The 23,110-nt window shown below is 43.4% G+C and overlaps 1 protein-coding gene across 1 annotated transcript in view; it reads right to left on the reverse strand.

Moving 5' to 3' along the window:
* Positions 1–374: 374 nt before the first annotated feature.
* Positions 375–23,110, reverse strand: part of PM20D2 (peptidase M20 domain containing 2) — a 35,087-nt gene continuing 12,351 nt past the window's right edge. Inside the window, exons 4-7 of the mRNA XM_074990893.1 lie at positions 22,288–22,442; positions 12,670–12,805; positions 9,513–9,620; positions 375–3,683 (exon numbers count right to left, since the gene is read on the reverse strand). Coding sequence (XP_074846994.1) covers positions 3,484–3,683; positions 9,513–9,620; positions 12,670–12,805; positions 22,288–22,442 — 599 coding nt within the window. The 3' untranslated portion in view covers positions 375–3,483. The remainder of the gene's footprint in view (positions 3,684–9,512; positions 9,621–12,669; positions 12,806–22,287; positions 22,443–23,110) is intronic.

The raw sequence follows: 23,110 nt of genomic DNA on the forward strand, positions 1-23,110 counted from the left end.
GCTAAGAGTGCATTGAAAAACTTCAGGGAAACATATTTATGTTCCTATCCAAAAACTTATAGAACTTTGGATATAGGCAAGCTCTTAAAAGGAGACTGTTCATTCAACATGTAGACAAAATAATCCAAGGACAAATACTGCTAGATAAAAGGATCCATTGATGACAGCTTGAAATGTCCAGATAAATATGGAGATACAACAGTATTTTTTGTAAACCTCTGAAGAAACAAAGGCCTGCTATTTTACAGCATTGGGTAAAATGTAACTTCTGGAAGATCCAAGGAAAAAAGAATGCATGTGATCTATAATTCAGAACTGAAAATATTAGACTGAAGTCTTACATTATGTGTAAGATCAAGTACAGGTAAGGAAGTTGCTCGAGGAACAAAAAAATGGTAGAAGTAAACTTTAAACAAGATGATTATGAAAATTTTTATTTGTCACAATTTGCAATTTCCTTTGCTAGGACTTATAATTTAAAACCAATTGGAATATCAACACTATAATCAACACTTAACATGCAGCATTTTGAATACAAAAGTTGTGTTTTAAATTTGTATAACGTCTTTCTGGAAGTCTTGAACAGACAATACACAGTTCTGTAAATTACTAGAGAAACTAAGTACATGGAGAACAAGTATAGTTGTATATAATTTACTTCATTATCCATCAACATTAGGGGAAAAAAAAATCTAAGTCAGGCATGTATCTGGAAAAAACACTAATTTTGTTTTAATTACATTCTATTGATCACAGCTGTTCTCTTTTCTTGGTTATTTTAAATGTTGAATTCAAGTCTTTCAATTACATGATTTGGAACTTGAGAGGAATGAGAGCTAGGGAGACTGGTTCCTTGAGACAAAGCCCCAGGGCCAAGACATATTATATTTACGTGGATTTGATGAGGTCTCTGGTTTTGGATTAAAAACAGCTTTAATCAATTTAAGCAAAATCTTGCCTACACTTTTTTGGTTTAGCTTAATCAGCTTCTTAATCTTAAATTAAGCCACAATATAAATGAATGTCTATGAAGCTTTTTGTACTTGTTTAACTGAATTAACTTTAAACAAAATTCACACCTTTAAATAGGTACAGCTTTCTCCTGCAGATGAGTCCTAAGTTGAACTTCAATCAGCAAGCCCTTGTTTTTGGAAGTAAAGTTCCAATTAAGTTCCATAGGAGATGCAAAGAACTCAGCACCACTGGAAAATAAGGCTACCAAATTAGGCACCTATATAAGTATTTAGAACTTTGATTACAGGCATCCTATTTGGCTAAAATATACAGATTTATCCTCCCTGGTAGGTTACTTTCCGTACTTTACCTAGAAAATATACAGCATGCACAGATTTCAACAAATCATAGAAGAGTAGGACTGGAAGGGACCTCGAGAGGCCATCGAGTCCAGCCCCCTGCCCTCATGGCAGGACCAAGCACTTTCTAGACCATCCCTGAAAGCCATCTATCTAACCTCTTCTTAAATATCTCCAGTGATGGAGATTCTGCCACCTCCCTTGGCAATTCGTTCCAGTGTTTGATCACCCTGACAGTTAGGAACTTTTTCCTAATGTCCAACCTGAACCTCCCCTGCTGCAATTTCAGTCCATTGCCTCTTGTTCTATCCTCAGAGGCAAGGAGAACAAGTTCCCTCCCTCTGCCTTATGACACCCTTTTAGATACCTGAAAACTGCTATCATGTCTCCCCTCAGCCTTCTCTTTTCTAAACTAAACAAGCCCAATTCTTTCAGCCTTTCTTCATAGGTCATGTTCTCTAGACCTTTGATCATTCTCGTTGCTCTCCTCTGGACCCTCTCCAATTTCTCCACATCCTTCCTGAACTGCAGTGCCCAGAACTGGACGCAATAGTCCAGCTGAGGCCTAACCAGCGCAGAGTAAAGCAGAAGAATGACTTCTTGTGTCTTGTTCACAACACACCTATTAATGCATCCTAGAATCACGTTTGCCTTTTTCGCAACAGCATCACACTATTGACTCATATTTAGCTTGTGGTCCACTATAACCCCTAGATCCCTTTCTGCTGTACTCATTCCTAGGCAGTCCTTTCCCATTGTGTGTGTGACACTGATTGTTCCTTCCTAAGTGGAGCACTTTGCATTTGTCCTTATTAAACTTCATCCTGTTTACCTCAGCCCATTTCTCCAGTTTATCCAGATCCTTTTGAATTATGACCCTATCCTCCAAAGAAGTTGCAACCTCTCCCAGCTTGGTATCATCTGCAAACATAATAAGTGTACTTTCTATGTCAATATCTAAATCGTTAATGAAGATATTGAACAGAACCGGTCCTAAAACAGACCCCTGCGGAACCCCACTAGTTATACTTTGCCAGCAGGACTGAAAACCACTAATAACTACTCTTTGGGTACGGTTATCCAGCCAGTTGTTCACCCACCTTATAGTAGCCCCATCTAAGTTGTATTTGCATACTTTATTGATAAGTATATTATATTAGACCGTGTCAAATGCTTTACTGAAGTCTAGGTATACCACATCCACCGCTTCTCCCTTATCCACAAGACTTGTTATTCTATCAAAGAAAGCTATCAGATTGGTCTGACATGATCTGTTATTAACAAAACTGTGCTGGCTGTTCCCTATCACCTTACCACCTTCCAATTGCTTGCAGATGATTTCTTTAATGACCTGCTCCATTATCTTTCCTGGCACAGAAGTTAAGCTGACTGGCCTGTAGTTTCCCGGGTTATTCTTGTTCCCCTTTTTATAAATGGGTACTATATTTGCCCTTTTCCAGTCTTCTGGAATCTCTCCCGTCTCCCACGATTTTCCAAAAATGATTGCTAAAGGCTCAGATACCTCTTCTATCAGCTCCTTGAGGATTCTAGGATGCATTTCATCAGGCCCTGGTGATTTGCAGACATCTAATTTCTCTAAGTAAATTTTAATTTGTTCTATTCTTATTTCAACTTCTAAACCTACCCCTTTTTCACTAGCATTATCTATGTCAGGCATTCCTTCAGATTTCTCAGTGAAGACAGAAACAAAAGAAATCATTAAACATCTCTGCCATTTCCAATGGCTCCTCCAGTCCTTCCCCACAAAAGTTTAGCATGACAGGTTGATATAGTTAGGGCATTTTTAACAGGTGAATGTTTCTATATGATTCTACCATCTTATCCCCATAGCTGGATGGTGTAGATGTACACAATTACTGATATTACTGTGCAAATACATTCAATCAATCATCTGTCACTGTGGATCAACACTCAAATAGATTCAAAAAGCACATATCATTTTATAGTATGCAAAGTTACAGCTGCATAAAGTTATTTGCCAAAGGAAAGAAATTTTGGAAAGTAATGAGGCCATTTGGCATCCCCATACCCCTTAAGAAAAAAAAAAAGCCTGCAAACTTCCTCTAGCTGGAACACAGATTTCTTATCCATTAGAGCTCAAGGAGAACATTTACTTCATTAAACAGAGGAATTTAGGCATTAGCTTTATTTAACATGCTGCACGTGCTGCCTCTTTGCCAGATTCTTTGCCTTGTTCTGTTACATTTAAGCGGCCTTCCTCTTTTAGCTTCACTTGTCTGAAGTCTTCTCGCACTTTTCCCAACAGGTCCGGCTTGAAGATAACATCTAGTGCAGTCATTGCCAAAGCTTTTGCTGCACGTAGAGTGTAGAATTGTGCTTCTTGAGACCCTGTGGTAGGATCAAAAACACCACTTCAGATTAAAAACCTAGCTATGAAAAAAAATCTGTGTAACAGCAAGATAGTCTAATAATGCAATATTATTGGGAAATAAAACAACTTTTTAAGAAGTCAAAGTCCCAGTGAAATCTAATCACAGTAAAACCAGTATTACTTGTTTTTACAGAAAGTGCTACTTGTAGAAAAGTCCAAATGTAAAATGCCTGAAAATGAACAGAGGAATCCAGCCTATTTCCTGATGATACATAAGCCTGTTTTTATTTAAAACAAAACAAAACAAAACAAAAACTGTGGCAGGAGATTAGGAAGACTGGGCAGGAGAGGGTTTATGATAAGCTCCACAATAAAGCAGAGTGCAAATAGTTCTAAAAATACATGCCCAAATATTTCACTAAACAATTTAAAGCTGCCCGGTAGTACCTACCACACTTCTAGAATGTGAGAGGACTGACTTCAAACCTTAAAAACCAAACACACACGTATGGTAATCACCACTGCTGAAACCCAGCCTTAATGCTCACGTCCTCATGTGACCTCCCAATACACGCATGCATGTTCTCTCCCCCCGCCCCGCCCACTTTTAGATGCCATAGAATGGTGCAGAACCAGAACACATGACTACTACAGGTTATTTTGGTAAGGCAAAATCACTTTTTGCTTGGGTGAGTCAAATATTACACCTTCACACTTACTCCAAAAACACCTGATACACTGCCTACGCTGCCTGATACATTGCCTTCACTAAGCACAGGAATCACATATGCTAGACCACTGGCTTTGTCACGGGCATTATCAAGATCAGTCATGGCTATTGGCACAGCCTAGAGAACTCCGCATCAAAAGGAGGGACAGTTGATCCCTCTAGGTGCACACACTCAAATATCACAGCCATCCTGCTCCAGCTAATCCCTCCACTGTTCAGTACAGCAACATCTAACAGTAGACACCAGAATATGCTCCATCCCCACATTCACAGCCCTGCACATCCACCCACACACACCACCAGCTCCACTCTTCTCTCTGCCGCTTCACTATTACAACAAACTTGAAGACAACATGCTGGAATGCATACAAATAAATGATGCAATTTAAATCTTGATTCCGCCTAAGTTTTTTTGGCATTTTATTGCCCATCTTGGCCAGTGTCACTTGCAGCAGCGGTAGAGGGGCTGTGGAAAAGCCCTTGGCTTATAAAATTGCTTGCAGGGATTCCTCAACCAAGCCCAAAGAACTGAGGGCTAAGCTGGGTGTGTTTATTTTTTAAAAGTCTAAAGACTTTTTTTTTTAAAGTCACTGAAGAGACTGTGCTGTTTCTGAACATTCATGGGGAACCCCCTAAGGCAAAGCCATGAGAACCACTGCAGTAATATTGCAGTCACCACAGTGTTGGTGTGCATCAGCTGCATCCACTGCGAAACGCAGTGTTTCAGACACAGCTCTCCCTGCCCAAAAGAGCAGGGGAAATCTAGCCCTATCCTGGAGAATTTCTTCTTTCAAACCTAGTAACTGAATAATCCACACATCCCTACTTCACTGATTAGGCCTGGTACTTAGAAATTCTGAAAAGGAGGATGTCAAGATCTTAACCTTTTAATATTGCTTCTCGTCACTGGGAGGGAGGAGAGAAAAGAGGAGGGAACTAACAATGGGGTAAGTGTCTCTTCCAGTGAGGAAGATGTTACTCTTGGGGGGGTACCACACAACAGATCTAATTCACACTCTTCCTCTGCCAACTATCCTGGGAAGCTGGCAACTGTCATCTAAAAAGGAAAGGGATGGTGTGACTCTCTAGGTCCTGGTCTACACTAGCGGGGTTATTTGAAATAATCCCATTTAATTTCCTGTGCCTCCATCTTTGCCAAGCGTTTGTATTTTGGTGGATTACTGTTGGTAATTTACAGTTAATACTAACTGATGAAAACCAATGTTTCACTCACTCACACACACACCTTAGCTGTTACTTGTATTTGAGCACATTAGCCTCAAAACAACTGCAAGGCTATTTCTAGCAAACTAAGTTTTCAACCTCCATCCTATAATGTAACATTGTCTGCTTATTTGCTTATAAAGGCAACATTTTATAGGACAAAATATCATGGGATGCCATTCTTCAAAACCGACATGCACACTTTACAGGTAAAACCCCATTCACTAAAGTACTTGTCCTGAAGTGGCAGATGATACTCTATACAAGTACTTCCCAACTTACAAACATTCACGCACACACAAAGCCCACATTAGGTGAGCAGGCAGAAGGAGCAGGAAACAGCTAACAGCAGAAGCATGGGCCAGAAGTCTGAAACACTGCAGCAGCCAGCTGCACAGCCAGGGGCTGGAGAGAAGTGGCCTTTTCCCCTTCAAAGCATCCTTTTCTCAAAGGCCCCGGCTGCACGGCCATGCATTGCTCTTCTAGAGCCTTCCAAACCACACTCCTCCTGCTTGCTGCCTCCTGGTAAGCTGGGGCTGGATTCAGCCTGCAGGTGGGAGGGGTAACCAGGAGACTGTGGCTGGCCCTGTAAGTATATTAATTCCTCGCGATGCCAGCCCAGCTGGTTCCCAACTTTCTGCTCATAAGTGAAACTCGTAAGAGGGACACTAAATTCCCATTAAAATACATGTAAAAGTCTCTGATTGGTTCCAAGTGCTCCTGATTCAACAAAGGAGTGGCAGCAGGTGGTGCTGTTTTTGAAAGATAAATTAACTTTGGGTTGGGGAGGGTTGGAAAGGGTTAAAGGCTGGGGGCAGTTTGGGACCATGAGCAGGAGGGAGGGTTAAAACCTGATGGCGTGTTGGGTCCATGGGGAGGGCTAGGGGGCAGTTAAGGCTGTGGTGGGTTAGGTCCATGGGGCAGGGGAAGGGTTCAGGCTACTGCAGGTTGGGTCCGTAGGGTGGGTTAAGGCCATGGCAGGTCGGTTCTGTGAGGATGGCGGGGGTTCAGGACGCAGCAGGCTGGGGCTGTGGGTCAGGCAGGGGGCGAGGGGGTTAAGGCTACAGCAGGTTGGGTCTGCAGGGCTAGCGGGTGTTAAGGTTGCAGTGGGTTGGGGCTATGGAGCTGGTGGTGGGGGGTTCAAGCTGTGGTGGGTTGGGTCTGTGGGGCTGGCGGGGCCAGGCTGCTGTGGGTTGGGTCTAAGGCTTGTACTAGCAGGGCGAGTTCACTCATCTAGTGAACACAGGTAGGCATGTGTGTCCCTCATTTTAGCGAGTACTTGTAAGTAAAGTACTTGTTTAATGAGGGATGAGTGTACAAGTGTTACTCTGTTGCTTGCTTGCTGCCTTCCCGGGGAAATCAATGTAAATTCCCTCCATCTGTGAACCAAAAAGCCAACCCTACCCTTGGCTAACAAGCAGACTAGTAGTGGTAGTGATACACCTGTACCAAGGAAAAGGAAAGCCATAAATTTTTAAATGAAATTTGATATAATGAAGTATTCAGAGCAAGCAAAAACACCATTACAAATATGACTGTGGAACAACTTAAACCAAGCACATACCAAAGAAAGCCAGAAGTTTAGATTCACCCATGCATTTACACCCATGCACTCAACCACACCACCAGAAAGTGGCACCACTTCACGTGGAGAAATTGTTGATTTTGTGGTTAGAAGACCAATACCAATAAAGTACCTGTGTCAGCCTTATGGTGATTCAAGAGAATGCTCTGAGTCTTTATGAAGACTTGAAGAAGGTAGGTGAAAGTGCTAGTTATGAAGAACCATTTGTGGCAAGTCATGGGTGGTTTAACAGGTTTAAAGCTAGGACAAACTTACATAATGTTTATCAGAGAGGTAGCTGTGTTAGTCTATCTTCAAAAACAACAAGAAGTCCTGTGGCACCTTATAGACTAACCGATATTTTGGAGCATAAGCTTTCAGATTCATTTGACAAAACGGGCCTTTGCCCACGAAAGCTTATGCTCCAAAATATCAATTAGTCTATAGGGTGCCACAGGACTTCTTGTTATTTTTACTTAACACTAAGGTGAATGGGGAAAAGTGCCAGGTGCTGCTGAAAAAGCAGCCACTGCTTTTCTTGAGACATTTGCTCCCATAATTAAGAGGAGAAATTTCAAGTGTTTAATGAGACTGGGCTGTTCTGGAAAAAGATGCCTGACAGAATCTTGCTGCACCTGATCTGTGTTCCTAAGAAGACAAAACAAGAACTAACTTTAAAGCTGCAAGAGACTGCTTAGCTTTTGCTTGGAAGGAATTTTGCTGGGGATTTTAAGTTAAGCCACTCCTGTTTTACCATGGAGAATCCTAGCGCATGTACGCAATATAACAAGCTTCTGCTTGTCACGGGGAAGTCTAATCACAAGGATTGCCAAAAGTTGCCTAATTTTTTAACACAGTTTTTTTTCATTATTTCATGCCTGATATTCAGCTGTATTGTGCCAAAAAGGATATTCCCATCAAAATTTTTTTCCTGTAAGGAGGCTATGCACTAGGACACACAGTTTCCCTCGATGATTTTCATCATGACATCAAAGTGGTGTTCAGGGATGCCGAGTGAGGGGGGGGACTAACCACATGACCTCTCCCTGCCTGTTCTCCCTCCTCGCACTGACCTCACCCACTGCGGTGCACAGGGACAGCACCAGTAGCAAGGATCTAGCCTCCTTACATGCACTGCCAGGAGATGTGGAGCAATGCAGACAGTGAGCACAGGGACAGTGTGTGACCCTGCCCCCCCAGCCCCTCCAAGGAACACACTGGGAGAGCAGAGTGAGCTGGGACTGCAACATTCTGCTTCCTCACTGCTGCCAGTGGGCAGGGGGGGGGTACTCCTGCTGTTGGTGCCAGGCCCTCCTTTGCTCCCTCTAGTCCTCCCAGACACCCAGGGATTCTGGCCTTGCTGGCTGAGCCCTGGCCTTTCCCTCCAGGGAGTTTTGGGACATATGCCCCTAATGACTCACCCCAGTTGCATTTTTGCCTCCTAATACAACCTCCTTGTTTCAGCCAGTGGACCAAGGAGTTATAATGTAATTTAAGGCTTACTATGTCCATAGCCTTAATTGCCTAGGCAAAGGACCTACAGAAGTGAAGACATTTTAGTCCACAAAGACTTCTGAAGGGGTTACAACATTTATGCTGCAGTAAAGAATATACTGGGGAGTGCTGGCATGAAATCATGCAGACCAACGTGAATGGAGTTTGGGAAAAACTTTGCCCTCAGATGATGATTTTAAGGGGTTTGAGAAGACTCTGTAGAATATCACAGAAAATACTGAGATGGATAATCTAGAGGAGGAGTTGTTGGATTCACAAGGAGAAGATTTTCTAATAGCAGCCTCATGTAACTGGAGGCATGAAAGGTTGCAGAAGTGTTGGCGGAGACTCTCCCACCCAAAAGATTCACAACTGAAAAAGTGCTAGAGGCCTTTAGGAAGACTGAGGGGCCAAGGCATTATTTGAGGAGCAAGACCCCAACTCTTCAAGATGTGTGTCAGTGCCCCAAAGGAACTAGCGCCATCAACCTCCTCTAGCCAACCCTTTCTTCAAGCATAAGCATTCCAATTCAAACCCTATTTTTTTCTGTTTTGTTTAATTACTAGTATAGCAACAGTAGTGTTCTCTTCTACTATTTTTCACTGAAGATGTACAGTATTTCAGCTGCATTGTGTGATAAGTCAGCTTCTTGTGGCTAGCCTGGGAACCTAGACACCATTTACAACGTAAATTGGTTGTTTGCAACTTGGAATGCAATTTTCACATAGAAACAAACTTCTGGAATACAACTCATTTATAAGTTGGGGACTTTCTACATTAAAAGATTCAAAGAACACCTACAATTGTAGTCCTGTTCGTTGCAAAAGTTCTTACCTGCAGCTGCAGTGTACAGCTCAGTATGGTTCAATGCATCTGAGCCAATGTAAAAATAGGGATGAATACCAGGAACCACAAACGTAACATTGCCAAAATCAGTGGAGCCTAGGAAGAGACAAAGAAGTGTTACAACGTACAACTTTTCAGACAAAGAAAAAAAATCTGGGATATGCACCTGAATGGCAGTTGGACAGTACAATATGCTTGCCTAAAAAGTCTTATCTGGTCATACTACTAACAAAAAGAGTCAATACCTATTTGACTTTGCACTTTTGTTCAACAGCAGCCTACATGGAACAAGTTCACATAAATATAGTCTCCCTAAAACACAGATCAGTAAGTGCAGAAATAGGAGTTCCTCCTGACGATTAGTAGCAGGAAATACAGGAGTCTTCAATAACCACTGCACCCAATCGGACACTTGTGGAGAAAGCCAAGGTAGTTTTCTAGAAGGCTCAAAACTCAGCAGCACCAGGTTGCTGCCACCCCTCAAGTATGAATATGCCAAAGCAACCTTCTTGAAGAACTTGATCCTACAGTAACGAGCAATTTCTTTGGGGTGGTTTCTATATATTCTCTTTCATGGGAGTCTAAGCAAACTGTACCACTCAAAATAGGGCCAAATTCTACAGAAACAAAAAAACGCAGACAAGCCCATGGAAAGTAAGGTAATTCCTAGATGCCAAATCAAGAGATTAATGTTTTGTGAAAATACCATATCGCAGTTGTGTACATTTTTACAACTGGAATATTAGAGGCATGTCATCTGTGACGTTTCACCCAGACAAAGGATTTCTAACACGCAGATGTAAGCATAGTATTTCAATATGTACCATGAACCTCTTAAATACCGAATGGAAATGCAGTTTCCTTCTTAATGACCATTCAAGAGTTACTTTCCTCCTTGCTGAATGACATGTCCTATCTTTATACGGAGATTAGTTTTCACACTGGTGAGAGCACTGTTTTGGGAAGAACTTAGAAAAAGGAATTCCTGTTAGTTTGGGAGAAGAGTGAGCAGTGAGTTCTGTCACTGGAACCAGAAAATTCGTCTTGAAGTACAGATTAAATAAAGGATCTCAGACTTAAAAAATGCCTCCATCACACATGGAGAGATCCTAGGCAAGACCAGGTCTGACTAGAATGAAAGCATTAACAACTCCTTTAGTCAACCCACCACTAAAGATTAAAAAGAGTGGGCAATATTTTTCCACAAGAGGGCCACTTGAATTTTTGAAAATCATCCTGGGCTGGCTTCAGGGCCCTGGAAAGGGTGGGGCTGGGGCATAAAAAGTGAGCGTGAGGGAGATTGTGTGTGAGAAACAGACTGTGCGTGAGACATAGTAACTCCATGAGAGTATGTGACACTATGTGCACTGGCTGCTGCTGAATAAGTCTGAGATGCCACATGCTGTCTCTAAGACAGGGAAAGCTGTCCTGCTCTGTCGTTTCCACCCCTCTCCCACTCTGCAGAGATGGGTATAAGCGGGAGGAAGGGACAGCACTTGAGCATGCACTCACACATGCTGGCTGCTGGAGAAATCTTAGAAACAGCACACTGCCTCTTAAGACAGGCACTCATCAGTCACTCACCATCCATACTTCAGAAAGGAGTGGCTCTGCTTTGTTTGTCCGCTCTCCCTGACCCCTGCTCTGAAGAGACGGGGGGCAGGGGAATAGCCTGACTTCAGTACTCCCCTAAATGGGCAGAAGTCTGTGTTGAAGTGGATACTGAAACACTGAGCATATAAATGGAAGCCTGATTATCATTTATCTCACAAACATTAATGGAGGAGAGAAATCCAAAAAGATTAAGAAGTTTCATTAGGTAGTCCTAGCTGTTAACAGTGACATTTTCAAAAGCTTCTTGGCTCCCTCACAACCTGCCCCATGCTGGGTCTACATGGCACAGCTTTCCTGGCAGACCTATGCTAATGAGCAGTCTCAGAATTGCAAATGACTGCTCATTAGCATGGTCCCACGGCTCATTAGCATAGCCATGCGAGAGCTCTGTCTCGGCAGAGGAGGGTGCCAGCAGTAAAGAGGCCGTGTGGACATGCCCCTGCCAGCAAAAAGCCCCTCTGAAGCCAGAACCTCATACCTGAAATTTTTCTCTGACAAGACTGAGCTCTTGCGTGGCTATGCTAATGAGCCCGGGGACCATGCTAATGAGCGGCCATTTCCAATTTCAAGGCTGCTCATTAGCATGGATCTTCTGGGAAAGCCACGCCATGTAGACCCAGCCCCAGTGTCTTATGTGGAAGCTCTGATTCATTCTGATCAGTCAAATTATGTTATCTCAAGTGCTGGGGCTTGTACACACACAAATCTGTTAATTTTGAAGGATTTTTTTTTTCTGTTTTTTTAAATGGAGTTCCTGTAGGGAATCTACAGGAAGGAGAGCCAGGTCACAGAACTGAGAGTCAAAGCCACATCAGGTTCACACCTAGGAGTCTCACTTTCACTTGAGGCTAGTTTTGTGCCAGATAAAACAGTACTGGAGTGTGTAACCTTAGGGATTGGAGTAATTATTAAAAATTCTTAATCGCCTAGGCCAACATGAGCAACCAGATTAGCACATTTGTTCGTGGCCTTCCTCCTGCACAATCATTGCAGAAACTACTGAGCACTCTCCCTTCTCTGTCAAACTGTGAGACCAGATATCCTAAAAAGCCACTTACCTTAAAAGAACAGACCTTACAAATACGACAGAAACCCTCAATACACAAAATGTAAGCCAGGTCACAGGGAAACTTGACTTACAAGTTTCCACAGGCCAATTCTTAAGTTAGAGCTCCTGGGTTTCTCCCATTTCCCACCATGGCAATGAAAGAGCAACACAACAGTTGTAAGAACTCAACACTCAGACCAAAGGCCAGGAGAACGCAGTAAAACATATCCAATACCATTAGTGCTGGATGGGACAATTAATAAAACCGAAAGTATGGGTTAATGTTGTCTTTTTGAAGAGCTGATTTATTCATTTACTTTCTTTACTGATCAAAGTCATCACCACTTAAATTTCTCTCCCCCCTGCATTTGGAATAGGGGCAGTTAATAAGAGTTCTGACGTTTTAAGTCCATTAATAATCACAGCAACTGTTAAGAGATCCAACCTCAAAAATGAGCTAAAACCCAAGAGTTCCAGGGTTACCTGATGAAGCATTCAAAACAGAGTCATCAGTACAGAATTCCATTCCAAGCTCTTTTCCATTCTCTCTATAAGAATTCTGCAAGCTCTTGTTCTGAAGCACATTGTAGTAGTCATGCCTTCCACCTGTGATTTCCACCTCACCAAGAAAAGAGAACAGTTATATTTTGATACCAATACAAGGCTACATTTAACCTAAAGTCAGGCTTTTAAACAAATCAATGCTTCATTTACATTTTATATCAAATGGATATTGAGAGCTAAGTTAAGAGTGTAATTTTCTTTTCAGAAGGAGTGAGCGTTTAAATGGTCAACGTTTAGTCAGCTAGTGCTGCCCTTGGACCAATAATGAAGTTGGAGGAGTTCGGATAGTTTCATACTAGGAAATCAAGTCCAAGAAGCATCAATCCTGCTGGAAAGCATCTTTTGAAAAAACAAATTAGCCAGGCCTGAGCTTCACTAGAATAGCCTCCAAGATCACAAACCATACCGGTTATTTTTGAAATTGCTTTTTCCTGAGCACCCAGCTTGGTGAGCACACCAGGCAGCTCTCCCTTGTTGCACACAATCCACCACGTTGTCTCCATGCACTAGATGTGTTCCTGTCTGAAACTGGCAAGAGATACTAGATCTCCTGAGCTTTTTGGGGACAGGGAGGAAAGAGGAGGTAAGACTTGGCACACACAGCTACAAACCAGATGCACAAAAGGTAAACACCTGAGCCATCTCTTCTTAGGGGATGCCAGCAAATGTGTACAATAGGTATTGGCAACAGGAAGCAAAGTAACTGCACCAGGAAAACCAAGGAATCAGCAAGGACCATTCGTCTGGTGTTGAACAACAGACCTGGTCGTTTTACATGAAGCTGTGTACCATATTTGAGAGACCCCACAAGCACTCTGTAGACCACTGTGAATGCCTTGGAGAAGATCAAGACAGTCATCTGACAAGCACAGATGAGCCTGATGAAGGGGAAGAGACCTGGGATAAATATGAGGATGCTTTTTCCCTTGCATTTACAGATGGCACCCACCCCAACCCAAACTTAAGATACAAGTATTAACTTTTCATTGTTACAAGAAGAGAGACAGAAATACAAACAGAGTTACAGCTGGGACTTTTCATTTTGCTGTATGTTGAGGCACCATGCAGAGCAGTTTGATTAGTACATAAGGACTGTCTCTTGCTTTCTCCTGAGATATCCAGATGGAACTTTCAGACTCCACAATCCTCTCCCAAAGATTCTAGGAATGGTAGCTTTATTACGTTCCTGAAGAACACTTTCCCATGCCATTCCACAATGAGTCTGGCTGCAACCATTGCAGCAAGCTGGTTAGTGGCACATAGGTCCTGAGGCTTCCTGGGCACCAGCAGCAGCTGTATTGTGTGTCTTTGCTACATTAAGGACTGAGTCATCAACTAAAACCACCACTGCCTGTGGATATATTCAGCACCATTGCTCTCTACTCACATCCAGGAAATACTGACTGAAATGTTATTGTTCCTGAGGAATACTTCTCTCCTCCCAGCAGGCTATACTCATCATAGCTAGAATTGAGGAATGGTGTGCCAAAAGGTAAAATATTAGTAAGCATGTTTTATTAAAAGTTTTTAATGCAGAAAAAGAAGTTTTGAAATTTCTTCTCTTATCTGTTCTAAGGGTATAGCCAATGAAACATCTGTTTTTATCAGCAGCTGCTGTGGCACTGAAATATGCCTTCCCACACCTGCAAGACATCCAATTCTGATGGAGAAAGGAGGATATGTTCAGCAGCAGAATACAAACAAAGACCCTGGAGGGGCAACATGGCTGATGGCAGACAGAAGGAAAGAGTTGTAGCCAGACAGAACCCCCCACCTTTTGCTCTACTCCATCTTGCCTTCCCTAGGTGCTTCAGAGCACAAAAGGGTTAAAAGGAACAGCCCAACCCTGGAATGCCTGAGAGCGCAGATGTGCTTATCTTGGCCACGGTCTTTGATGCTCCGGAGCAAAGCTAAGAACAATGGGCTAATTAACAGCCAGGCCTTGGACTGCCCTTGGCTAATTACCACCGGTTGATTCGCCTGCATGCTTGGTTCCAGACAGAGGAAAATCTCCGGCCCATTAAGAAACAAATGCCCTCAATTGTCTACCTCGCAGGTGTGAACTAAGCCCTTGAACTCCCTGTGAGAACCAGCATCAGACAGTTTAATTCAATTGGCACTTTTAAAAACATGGAAAAAGCGTACGTGACCCAATGGGTATAAAAAATGGGTCCGGCAGACTCCCTATTTGAGCTCCAATCATCTTTCCTGCCAGACAGGAGGGTGTGGTCTCCCGAGGTCCCCGGGTACGCCTGACTCCTTGAGAAAAAGGGAAAAGGACTTCTTCCCAAGGGATTGAGAGAAACTGGCCATGCCACGTTGGTAACGCAGGGGTGAGAATAAGACCTGCTAGGTATTTTACTTTTCTTTTTTGTTCTGCACACATTTAACAAGTATAGATCTACGAATTAGAGTGTATGCTAGCTATTTGTAATCAAAGTATAAACCTTGGAACAATTGTAACCACAAGAGCTTAACTCGCTAGGTAAACAAATACAGCAATGTTGTAACCACAAGAGCTTAACTCATTAGTTAAATAAACAAAGTAATTGATTTAAGTGGTAACCTGACTCCTTCTGTTACTGTGTAAGCCCAACACAAACAAAGAACCCAGCTGCTTTCAGCTGCTCTAAGCCTGGTCACCAGTGGGGCTCTGCCCTAGCAGTTTAAATCTCATATTGATACAAGGGCATAAGTGGCATCTCACCTGACCATCGGCTAACAAGAGTGGACAGAAAAAAGGCTCAGAACAAAGACAGGGAAACTGACCAAGACATAATGGATCTTTTTAGGCAGTAAACCCAGTTGCTACAGACTCTGACTGGTCCTTTGCGGTCCTTGGAGAACTCTATGGTAACAGGTCCCTAAATCCTTCCGCTTTTCACAGGGTGCCACAGGCTGCAGCGTTACTCCTCGCACTGCATGCTGGGGGACAGGAAGGAAAACCATCACTTCACATGCCCAACTGCAGTTCTCACAAGTCAGCATATATGTAGCCCCAATATGCAGCACTGAAGAAACACAGTTACTCACCACTGTAACTGTTCTTTGAGATATGTTGCTCATATCTATTCAAATTGGGGTGTATGCACACCACAGGCATAACTGATGGAAAAGGTCTACCTTATCTGCTACCTATCAGGTTGGCTGGAGAACCCCCAACGGTGGCACTGGTGCCAAGCCCCATATATGACCCTGCAGACCCAACCACCCCCTCAGTTCCTTCTTGCCAGCTATTCTGGCTGGCAGGGCAGAGGGGGAGTGTTGAATAGATATGAGCAAGAACAAACAACCGTGAGTAAGTATTTCTTCTTGGAGTGCTCGCTCATATCTATTCAAGTTAGGCGATTTATAAGCCAAAAGTCACATGAGAAGGAGTCAGTCAAAGCGTGGTTGATTCAAATGAAAGCAACTCCAAGGCTGTGTCCCATCTAGACTGCTGCACAATAGCTTAGTGTGATGTAAAACTAAGTACAGAGGACTACATCACAGCCAGACAGATTTCCCGGAGAGGCACATGAGACAGGAAGGCAGTTGAATCAGCCTGAGCTGACGTAGAGTGAGCCGTAACAGGTGGCAAGGTAATCTTAGCAAGGTTATAGCAGGTTCATACACAGACTATAATCCAAGAAGAGATGCACTGTGATGAGACTGGAAGCCCCTCCACAAGACCAGCAATAGCTACAGAGAGCTGCGAGGTCTTGCAAAAGGGCTTGGTCTGTTTGATACAGAAGGCAGGCACCCAACATTGCCAGACTGCAACTGCTGTTCCCATGGGGAACTTCCGAGGTTTGGGCTAGCAAACAGATAGGCAAAAATGTCCCACCTAATCAAAAGATGGAGACCACTTTCAGGAGGCAAGCCAGCTGAGGACACAGCTGGACCTTGCCTTTGTGGAACACTGTGTACTGGGGTTCCAACATGAGGAGCTGGAGCTCAGACATCCTTCTGGCAGAAGAGACAGCCACCAGGAAGGCCACTTTCCAGGAGAGGTAAAGGAGGGAGCATGTGGCCAAAGGTTTGAAGGTGTGTGTGTGTGGGGCAGGGCATGTGCGCCCAGCACACCAGGTGTAGGTCGCAGGTCAGAACCAGGTGACAAAGGTCCTTGCCCTTGAGAAAGTGCCCAGCCACAGGGTGTGTGCCCTCCCACACACAGAAGGCTGAGGTGGCCACCAGGTGGACCTTTGGAGAAGAAGCGAGGCCTTGCTGCTTCAGGGAAACAAGACAGTCCAGCACCTGCGGGACAGAGGTAGACACGGATATGAGTTTGTGTTGACTACACCAGGAGGAGAAGCTTGTCTATTTAGCCAAGTACAAGAATCACACAGACCACCTGCAGCTGCTGAGGAGGACCTGCAACGCTTGCTTTGAGCACGCCTATTTGTCTGGGTTTAACCATGAAGCCGCCATGCCATGGAGGTGAAGGTCCAGGTAGCGGAGGTGACTGTGATCCAGTGTGTTGTGATCAGGAAGCAGGAGAAGCCAGATGGGCAGAAGGAGCAAGAGGGGATGCCAGTGTTGACAAGCCCAAGCCAGAGCTATCAGGATAACGTCCACCCACTACCTGTGAGCCTTGAGGAGCATCTTGTGCATGAGGGGGAGGAGGCATAGGGCAGCCCTGAGTTCCACAGTATCAGGAACATGGGATCAACGAGGACTTTGCTGGACTGAGCAAGAGTCCCAGTTTGTCCAGAGTTTCTCTGATGAAAGCAATTTGGGCTTCTACCTGGCAGAACGAACGGCCCTGCAGGAGACAATCTTCTCGGTACATGTAGACCTGAACATGGTTGCAGTGCAGGAAAGCCACCAACATTCTCCATGCATCTGGTGAACACTCTGGGGGCTGTGGAGCGACCAAAAGGGAAGGGCCATAAACTAAAGGTGCTGGTAGCCCACAGTAAGATGTAGGTAGCCTCAATAGGAAGGCCGGATCATGATAAGGAAATATTCATCCTTTAAATTTAGAACGGTGCACCAGTCTGCCAGATCCAGGGAAGGAATAATGGTGCCTAAGGAGACCATATGGCACTTGCAGGAAACCATAAGCTTTCTGCGTTTTCTGACACCCAGGATAGGCCGCAGGGACGCCCTTTGGGGCAAGGAAATAACAGGAAAAGACGCTTCAAGCCCTTGCACTGAGGAGGAACCTCTTCCACAGCCCCCCAGGGCCGGAGTGATTGTACCTCCTGGAGGAGGATCTACTTTTGAGAAGAGTCGTGGGGGTGGGGAGTGGGGGGGAAGAGAAGAGAAGCCCAGAAGGAAGAGGAAAACAAACATAAAGGGATGGCACAGCCTGATGCGACCATCCTGAGGACCCATCAAGCCTGACATAATGCTGGAAGGAATGGGCAGAACCTGCTGAGGAACAAGAGGGAAGGATCTGGCAAGTACTTGTACTCCAATCTTGAGCATCCCATTGAAGTGAGAGCTTAGCCACAGAGGGCTTAGACTGGCTCTGGTTGGCCACAGATTGTGGCCAGGAGGGCTTACGGTGAGAATACCAGGGCTTATGGCAGTAGAAGTCCAAGTGCCCATGAGGTTGGAAAGGCCTTACTTGGGGCGGTGACTTAAACAGCTTTTGCTGCCTTGGCATATACATGCCCCAGGACTTCATGATATTTCTGGAGTCCTTGAGGCTATGTAGGTGGGAGCTGGTCTGTACCGCAAATAGCCCCGCTCTGTCAAAAGGGAGGTCTTGGATAGTTTGTTGGCCCTCAGGCAGGAGACCAGCTGGTGTAACCAGGCCACTCGACACATGGCAACACCTGAGGCAATTGCTCAGGATGCTGCATCTCCTGAGTCCAGAGAAACCTGAAGAGGGGTAGAGGACACTATTTTATCTTCCTGCAGGATGGTACAAAACTTCTCCTCTAAGGTCTCAGGCTGTGAGTCAAATTTAAGGAAAAAGAGGCCCAGGAGTCATAGTTATAATAGTTCAGTATAACCAGCTGGTTAGCCACTCTGAGCAACAGGCCCCCTGAGGAGTATATCTTTCTCCCAAAACAGGTCCAGGTGGTTAGTGTCTTTGGATTTTGGGGCTGGAGCTTATTAACAATGACACTCCTTTTCATTAATGTGTCTCCCACCAAGGAACACACAGGAGAATGTGTGTATAAACCCTTTCACCAGCACAGAAGAAAAAAACTATCCTAAAAGAAACAAGCATAAATCTTTCTACTGTTCCGCAAGGATGACTGGGGAAGGAGATAAGAAAGGAATAATTGCTAAGATAGCAAATTAATTGGAGGAGTGTCTGAAGAGCAATATGAATTTGAACGTACTTTCAGACTACCTGACCATCCCAGGGCACACCAGAATGAGATGTCTTGCCTTGTCTAGCCTACTTGTAAATATGTTGTTGTTCATAAACATATGATCAAGCAGTCCTGTAGCACCTTAAAGACTAACAAATTTACTAGATCATGAGCTTTCATGGGTGAAACCCACTTCATCAGATGATTGAAGTAGGCAGTAATCCAGGATTTATATAGCAAGGAGGGAGGGTTGCAAAGCTACAGACTGACATGGCTACCCCCTTGAGATTGTATGCTTATAACTACTTTGTTACTGTCCTGGGGTATAGGGACTGCTTATTTTTCAGCTGTTGCACTTTTAAAGCATTTACATAAATACGATTTGGCCTTTGGATTTCATAAATGAATTATGATTACATATCTGGTGGTTTCAGACGTTAAAAGAAGTTTAAAATAGTCTCCAATTCCAAATCCCCACCCTCCACTATTGATTTTCCACTAACCAGTAGTAATCTAGCATAGCAAATTCCACAGTGCTACTGCCACTTGCTTCTCCATTGTCAATGCACATATCATTCTGGTATGTCTGCAAGGGAGAGGAGTTAAGTCAAATGCCAAGGTGGACACAAGAACAAAGGGATATAAAAAGGCAAACAAGTTCAGGCTTGAAGTGAGACACATTTCTAACCATCAGAGGAGTCAGCTTCTCAAACAGCTTTTAAAGGGAAAAAAGAGGCAGGCAAAAAACTGTCTTCCAGATTGAGTTTAGTAAGTTTATGGAGGAGATGGTATGATGAGACTGCCTACAATGAATGTATCTAGCCCGTAAACATCTTTGATAGCTAGTGATGGGACATTAGATAGAATTTGCCTTAGCAACTCAAAGCCCTCCCTGTCTTATATGTTTGGCAGGCAGGATATGCCTACATCGGCATCAGCAACCTTTCTGAGGCAGGGTACCAAAATTTGACCTTTTGACCTCTATGAACACTCCAAGTGCAGTTGATACTTTCTGAAGTCACTAATACTCCTATTGACAACAGCTTCATTGAGAAATTAATATGCAGAGCTTTACCATTTCAGTCTTTAAATCTCAGTCTGGGTTTTTTAACTATATCTAAAAATGTCCAGGATTTTAACACAAGTTGAACTTCTCTTATCCTTTGGTCTAGCGACATCCATAGTCCAGAGCGCCATGCATGTTGCTGCTGCAGCAGGGAGCCCCAGCCACAGAGGTTGCTGGGGGCAGGCAGCCACTGCCAGACAGCCCCTGGCAAGGAGTCGCTGTGGTGAGCTGCATGTATGGGGTGGGGAGAGGCAGGGCTTATTTTGCTCACGTACCACGAGTGGCATGCGTGCTCAGGGTTTCCAACCCATAGTTTATACCCTGAGCACTTTACTCCGAGATTCTCAACCAGGGTACGAGTACCTCGGGAGTACGTTGAGGTCTTCTTGAAAGTACTCCATCCATTGACATCAGCTTGTGGGGAGAGGGGACAGAGGTTCAGAAACATGTTATTGTGGAAGCAGGGGGCACAGGGGCCATAGGTCATATGACAGCTGGGCGGGGGGGGACTCACACATGCAAGTCTCAGTATTGAGTGGAAAGTAAAGCAACTGCCTGGGACCACAAGACATTAAGGGCCCTGCAAAACTAAGTTACATGCTTCAGTCCTGGGCAGGAGGGATCACTTAAAACAAGACTCAAAGGAAAAAAACAGATTTCAGTAAAATACTTAAGCCCAAGTATAATACAGTAGAAAAATGTTAGTTACAAGCACCAGAGTTGCAAACTAAGGCTGTGTCTACATGGGCACAAATCTTCAAACTAGCCATATTTCGAAGATTACTAACGAGGCGCTGCATATTCAATTCAGCGCCTCATTAGCATTAGGACGCTTCCGGCCGCAGTGCTTTCGAAAGCACACGGCTTGGCGCAGCTACACGGAGGCCCTTTTCGAAAGGATCCCACACCTTTCAAAATCCCCTTATCCCACTCACTGATCGGAATAAGAGGATTTCGAAAGGTGCGGGTCCTTTCAAAAAGGACCCCCCATGTAGCTGTGCCAAGCCGTGCGCTTTCGAAAACGGCACTTTTGAAGCGCCGTGGCCGAAAGCGTCCTAATGCTAATGAGGTGCTGAATATTCAATTCAGCACCTCATTAGTAATCTTCGAAATATGGCTATTTCGAAGATTTGTGCCCATTTAGACACAGCCTAATTGGTCAAACATATACCTCATTTGGAGCTGAAGGTATGCAATCACTCAACAGCATGGGAAAAATATTAAAAAGCAAATACAGTACAGTAGTGTTAAATATAAATTAAACAGGTACGTTTAAAAAGATTTGACAAGATAAACCAACTTTCTGTGCTTGTTTCTTTTAATTTAAAAGAAACATTTTACTTCTGCATAAAGTTTAAAAGTTTTATTAAGTCAATGTAACTTTGAACAAAATGTTACGGTTCTTTCAGTTACAAAAAATTCCATTCCTGAGCCAGAAACACAACTTTGGTCAAAAGTTTAGAATGAGGCTGTACCGATTCACCTTCATTACAAATGGACCTTATGAAAAGTCTTCTATCTGCAACATAGGCCACTAGGGAAAGCAATTTTCACTAGAAGGCAAAAAGAACCCTGATGACTCATGAACTTTAACTTGGTTCTCCAACTCACTCCCCATGTATGGGAGCTACAAATTATTCCCTTTATAAAACAGTTTTGCGAACAGATTAACATATTTGTTTCAAAAGAATATGGCCGACGGCCACCACCTACACCTTACCTACAGTCTCAGAAGTTGAGATAAATTGCAAGATGATCCTTGACCAAGACCAGTGTGCAGTTGTACAGCTGCTCAAGAGAAATCCAGATGCTGCCCAGCTGAGTAGCACTGCTCAGTTGTGTGTTTCTACTGCTGATGCACATTTGCACATGCCTTGATGCAAATAAAAAAAAATGTATTCCCCACAAGGGTGCAAAAAATCCATTCAGGGTTCGGAAAGATTAGAGGGAACACTGCCCGAGACTGATTTTAAAAAAAGTTTCAGCAAACATAATACTGGGGAAAACTTTTGTTGAAAAAAAAAATTAATTTAGAATTATGGCAACGAAATGTTTCTCCTCAACAACAAAGTCTCTATCAGCATGTAGTATAATAGCAGACTAGGACTTCTAGAACTAAATTTAAAATTGCCTTTAAAAGGTAAGCAGCATATAAATCACAGAGACTCTGGCTCCTAGTTTGGCCTAACTTTGAAAGGATAAAAATACAATTCTTACTTTGCATTCTGTGGCCACAGCTGCAGCTCTGAAGCAATTTTCAGCTTTCTCTTTCAGAATGCTGAGGTCCTTCAGTGTAGGGGCACGCAAGTAAAACAATAGCTCACTGTAAGAAGGGATGATATTTGGTTTCACACCACCATTTTTTATTACACCTATGAAAGAAGAGCCCAGTTTTTGAGTATTGCACAAGTTCAATATTATGTACTTTACCTTATGAAGCTCCTTATTTGTAGGGGAAAACAAAACAAAAGCATTAGAGATCATGTATCACTTGAGCACTAAGTATGAGAATAAGCCATTGTTTTTCTATTTAGACCTAATTCCTTCTCCTTGCAAATCAGCTCAACAGAAAAAAATGTGAACAAGGCAGGTGAGGTAAAATAATTTTATTGGACCAACTTCTGAGGAGTTAAGAGAAAGAGAAGCTTTCACCACATATCACATGTATAGATTTCTTAGGTTTGTACCACTGCATCCTTTTGGACACAACTCAGGTTATTTATCTTGAGTTCACACTAAGAAAGCTGGGACAATAAGAGAAATTAGATGAATGGATATGTAAAACTCCACAGATCCATGTAAGCAGTTTAAATATAGCCAAGCAATTCTCCAGAGTTTAAAGTTACACAAGCAGAGTACATCTTGATTTTCCATATTCCTCAGTTACAGCCTTACTGGTAGCATTAAATTTATCTTTTTAAAAATAGCATCTTTACCTATGTTACAAACACTTGCTTGGAATCAAAAACTGAAGGGAATTTTGAAAGTTTACTTTATGCTGTATGTTCCTATTTTGCTTTGCTAGTTTGGACAGAGAAGA

This window comes from Carettochelys insculpta, chromosome 3, assembly GCF_033958435.1.
Source record: "Carettochelys insculpta isolate YL-2023 chromosome 3, ASM3395843v1, whole genome shotgun sequence".
NCBI classification, from domain to species: domain Eukaryota; kingdom Metazoa; phylum Chordata; order Testudines; family Carettochelyidae; genus Carettochelys; species Carettochelys insculpta.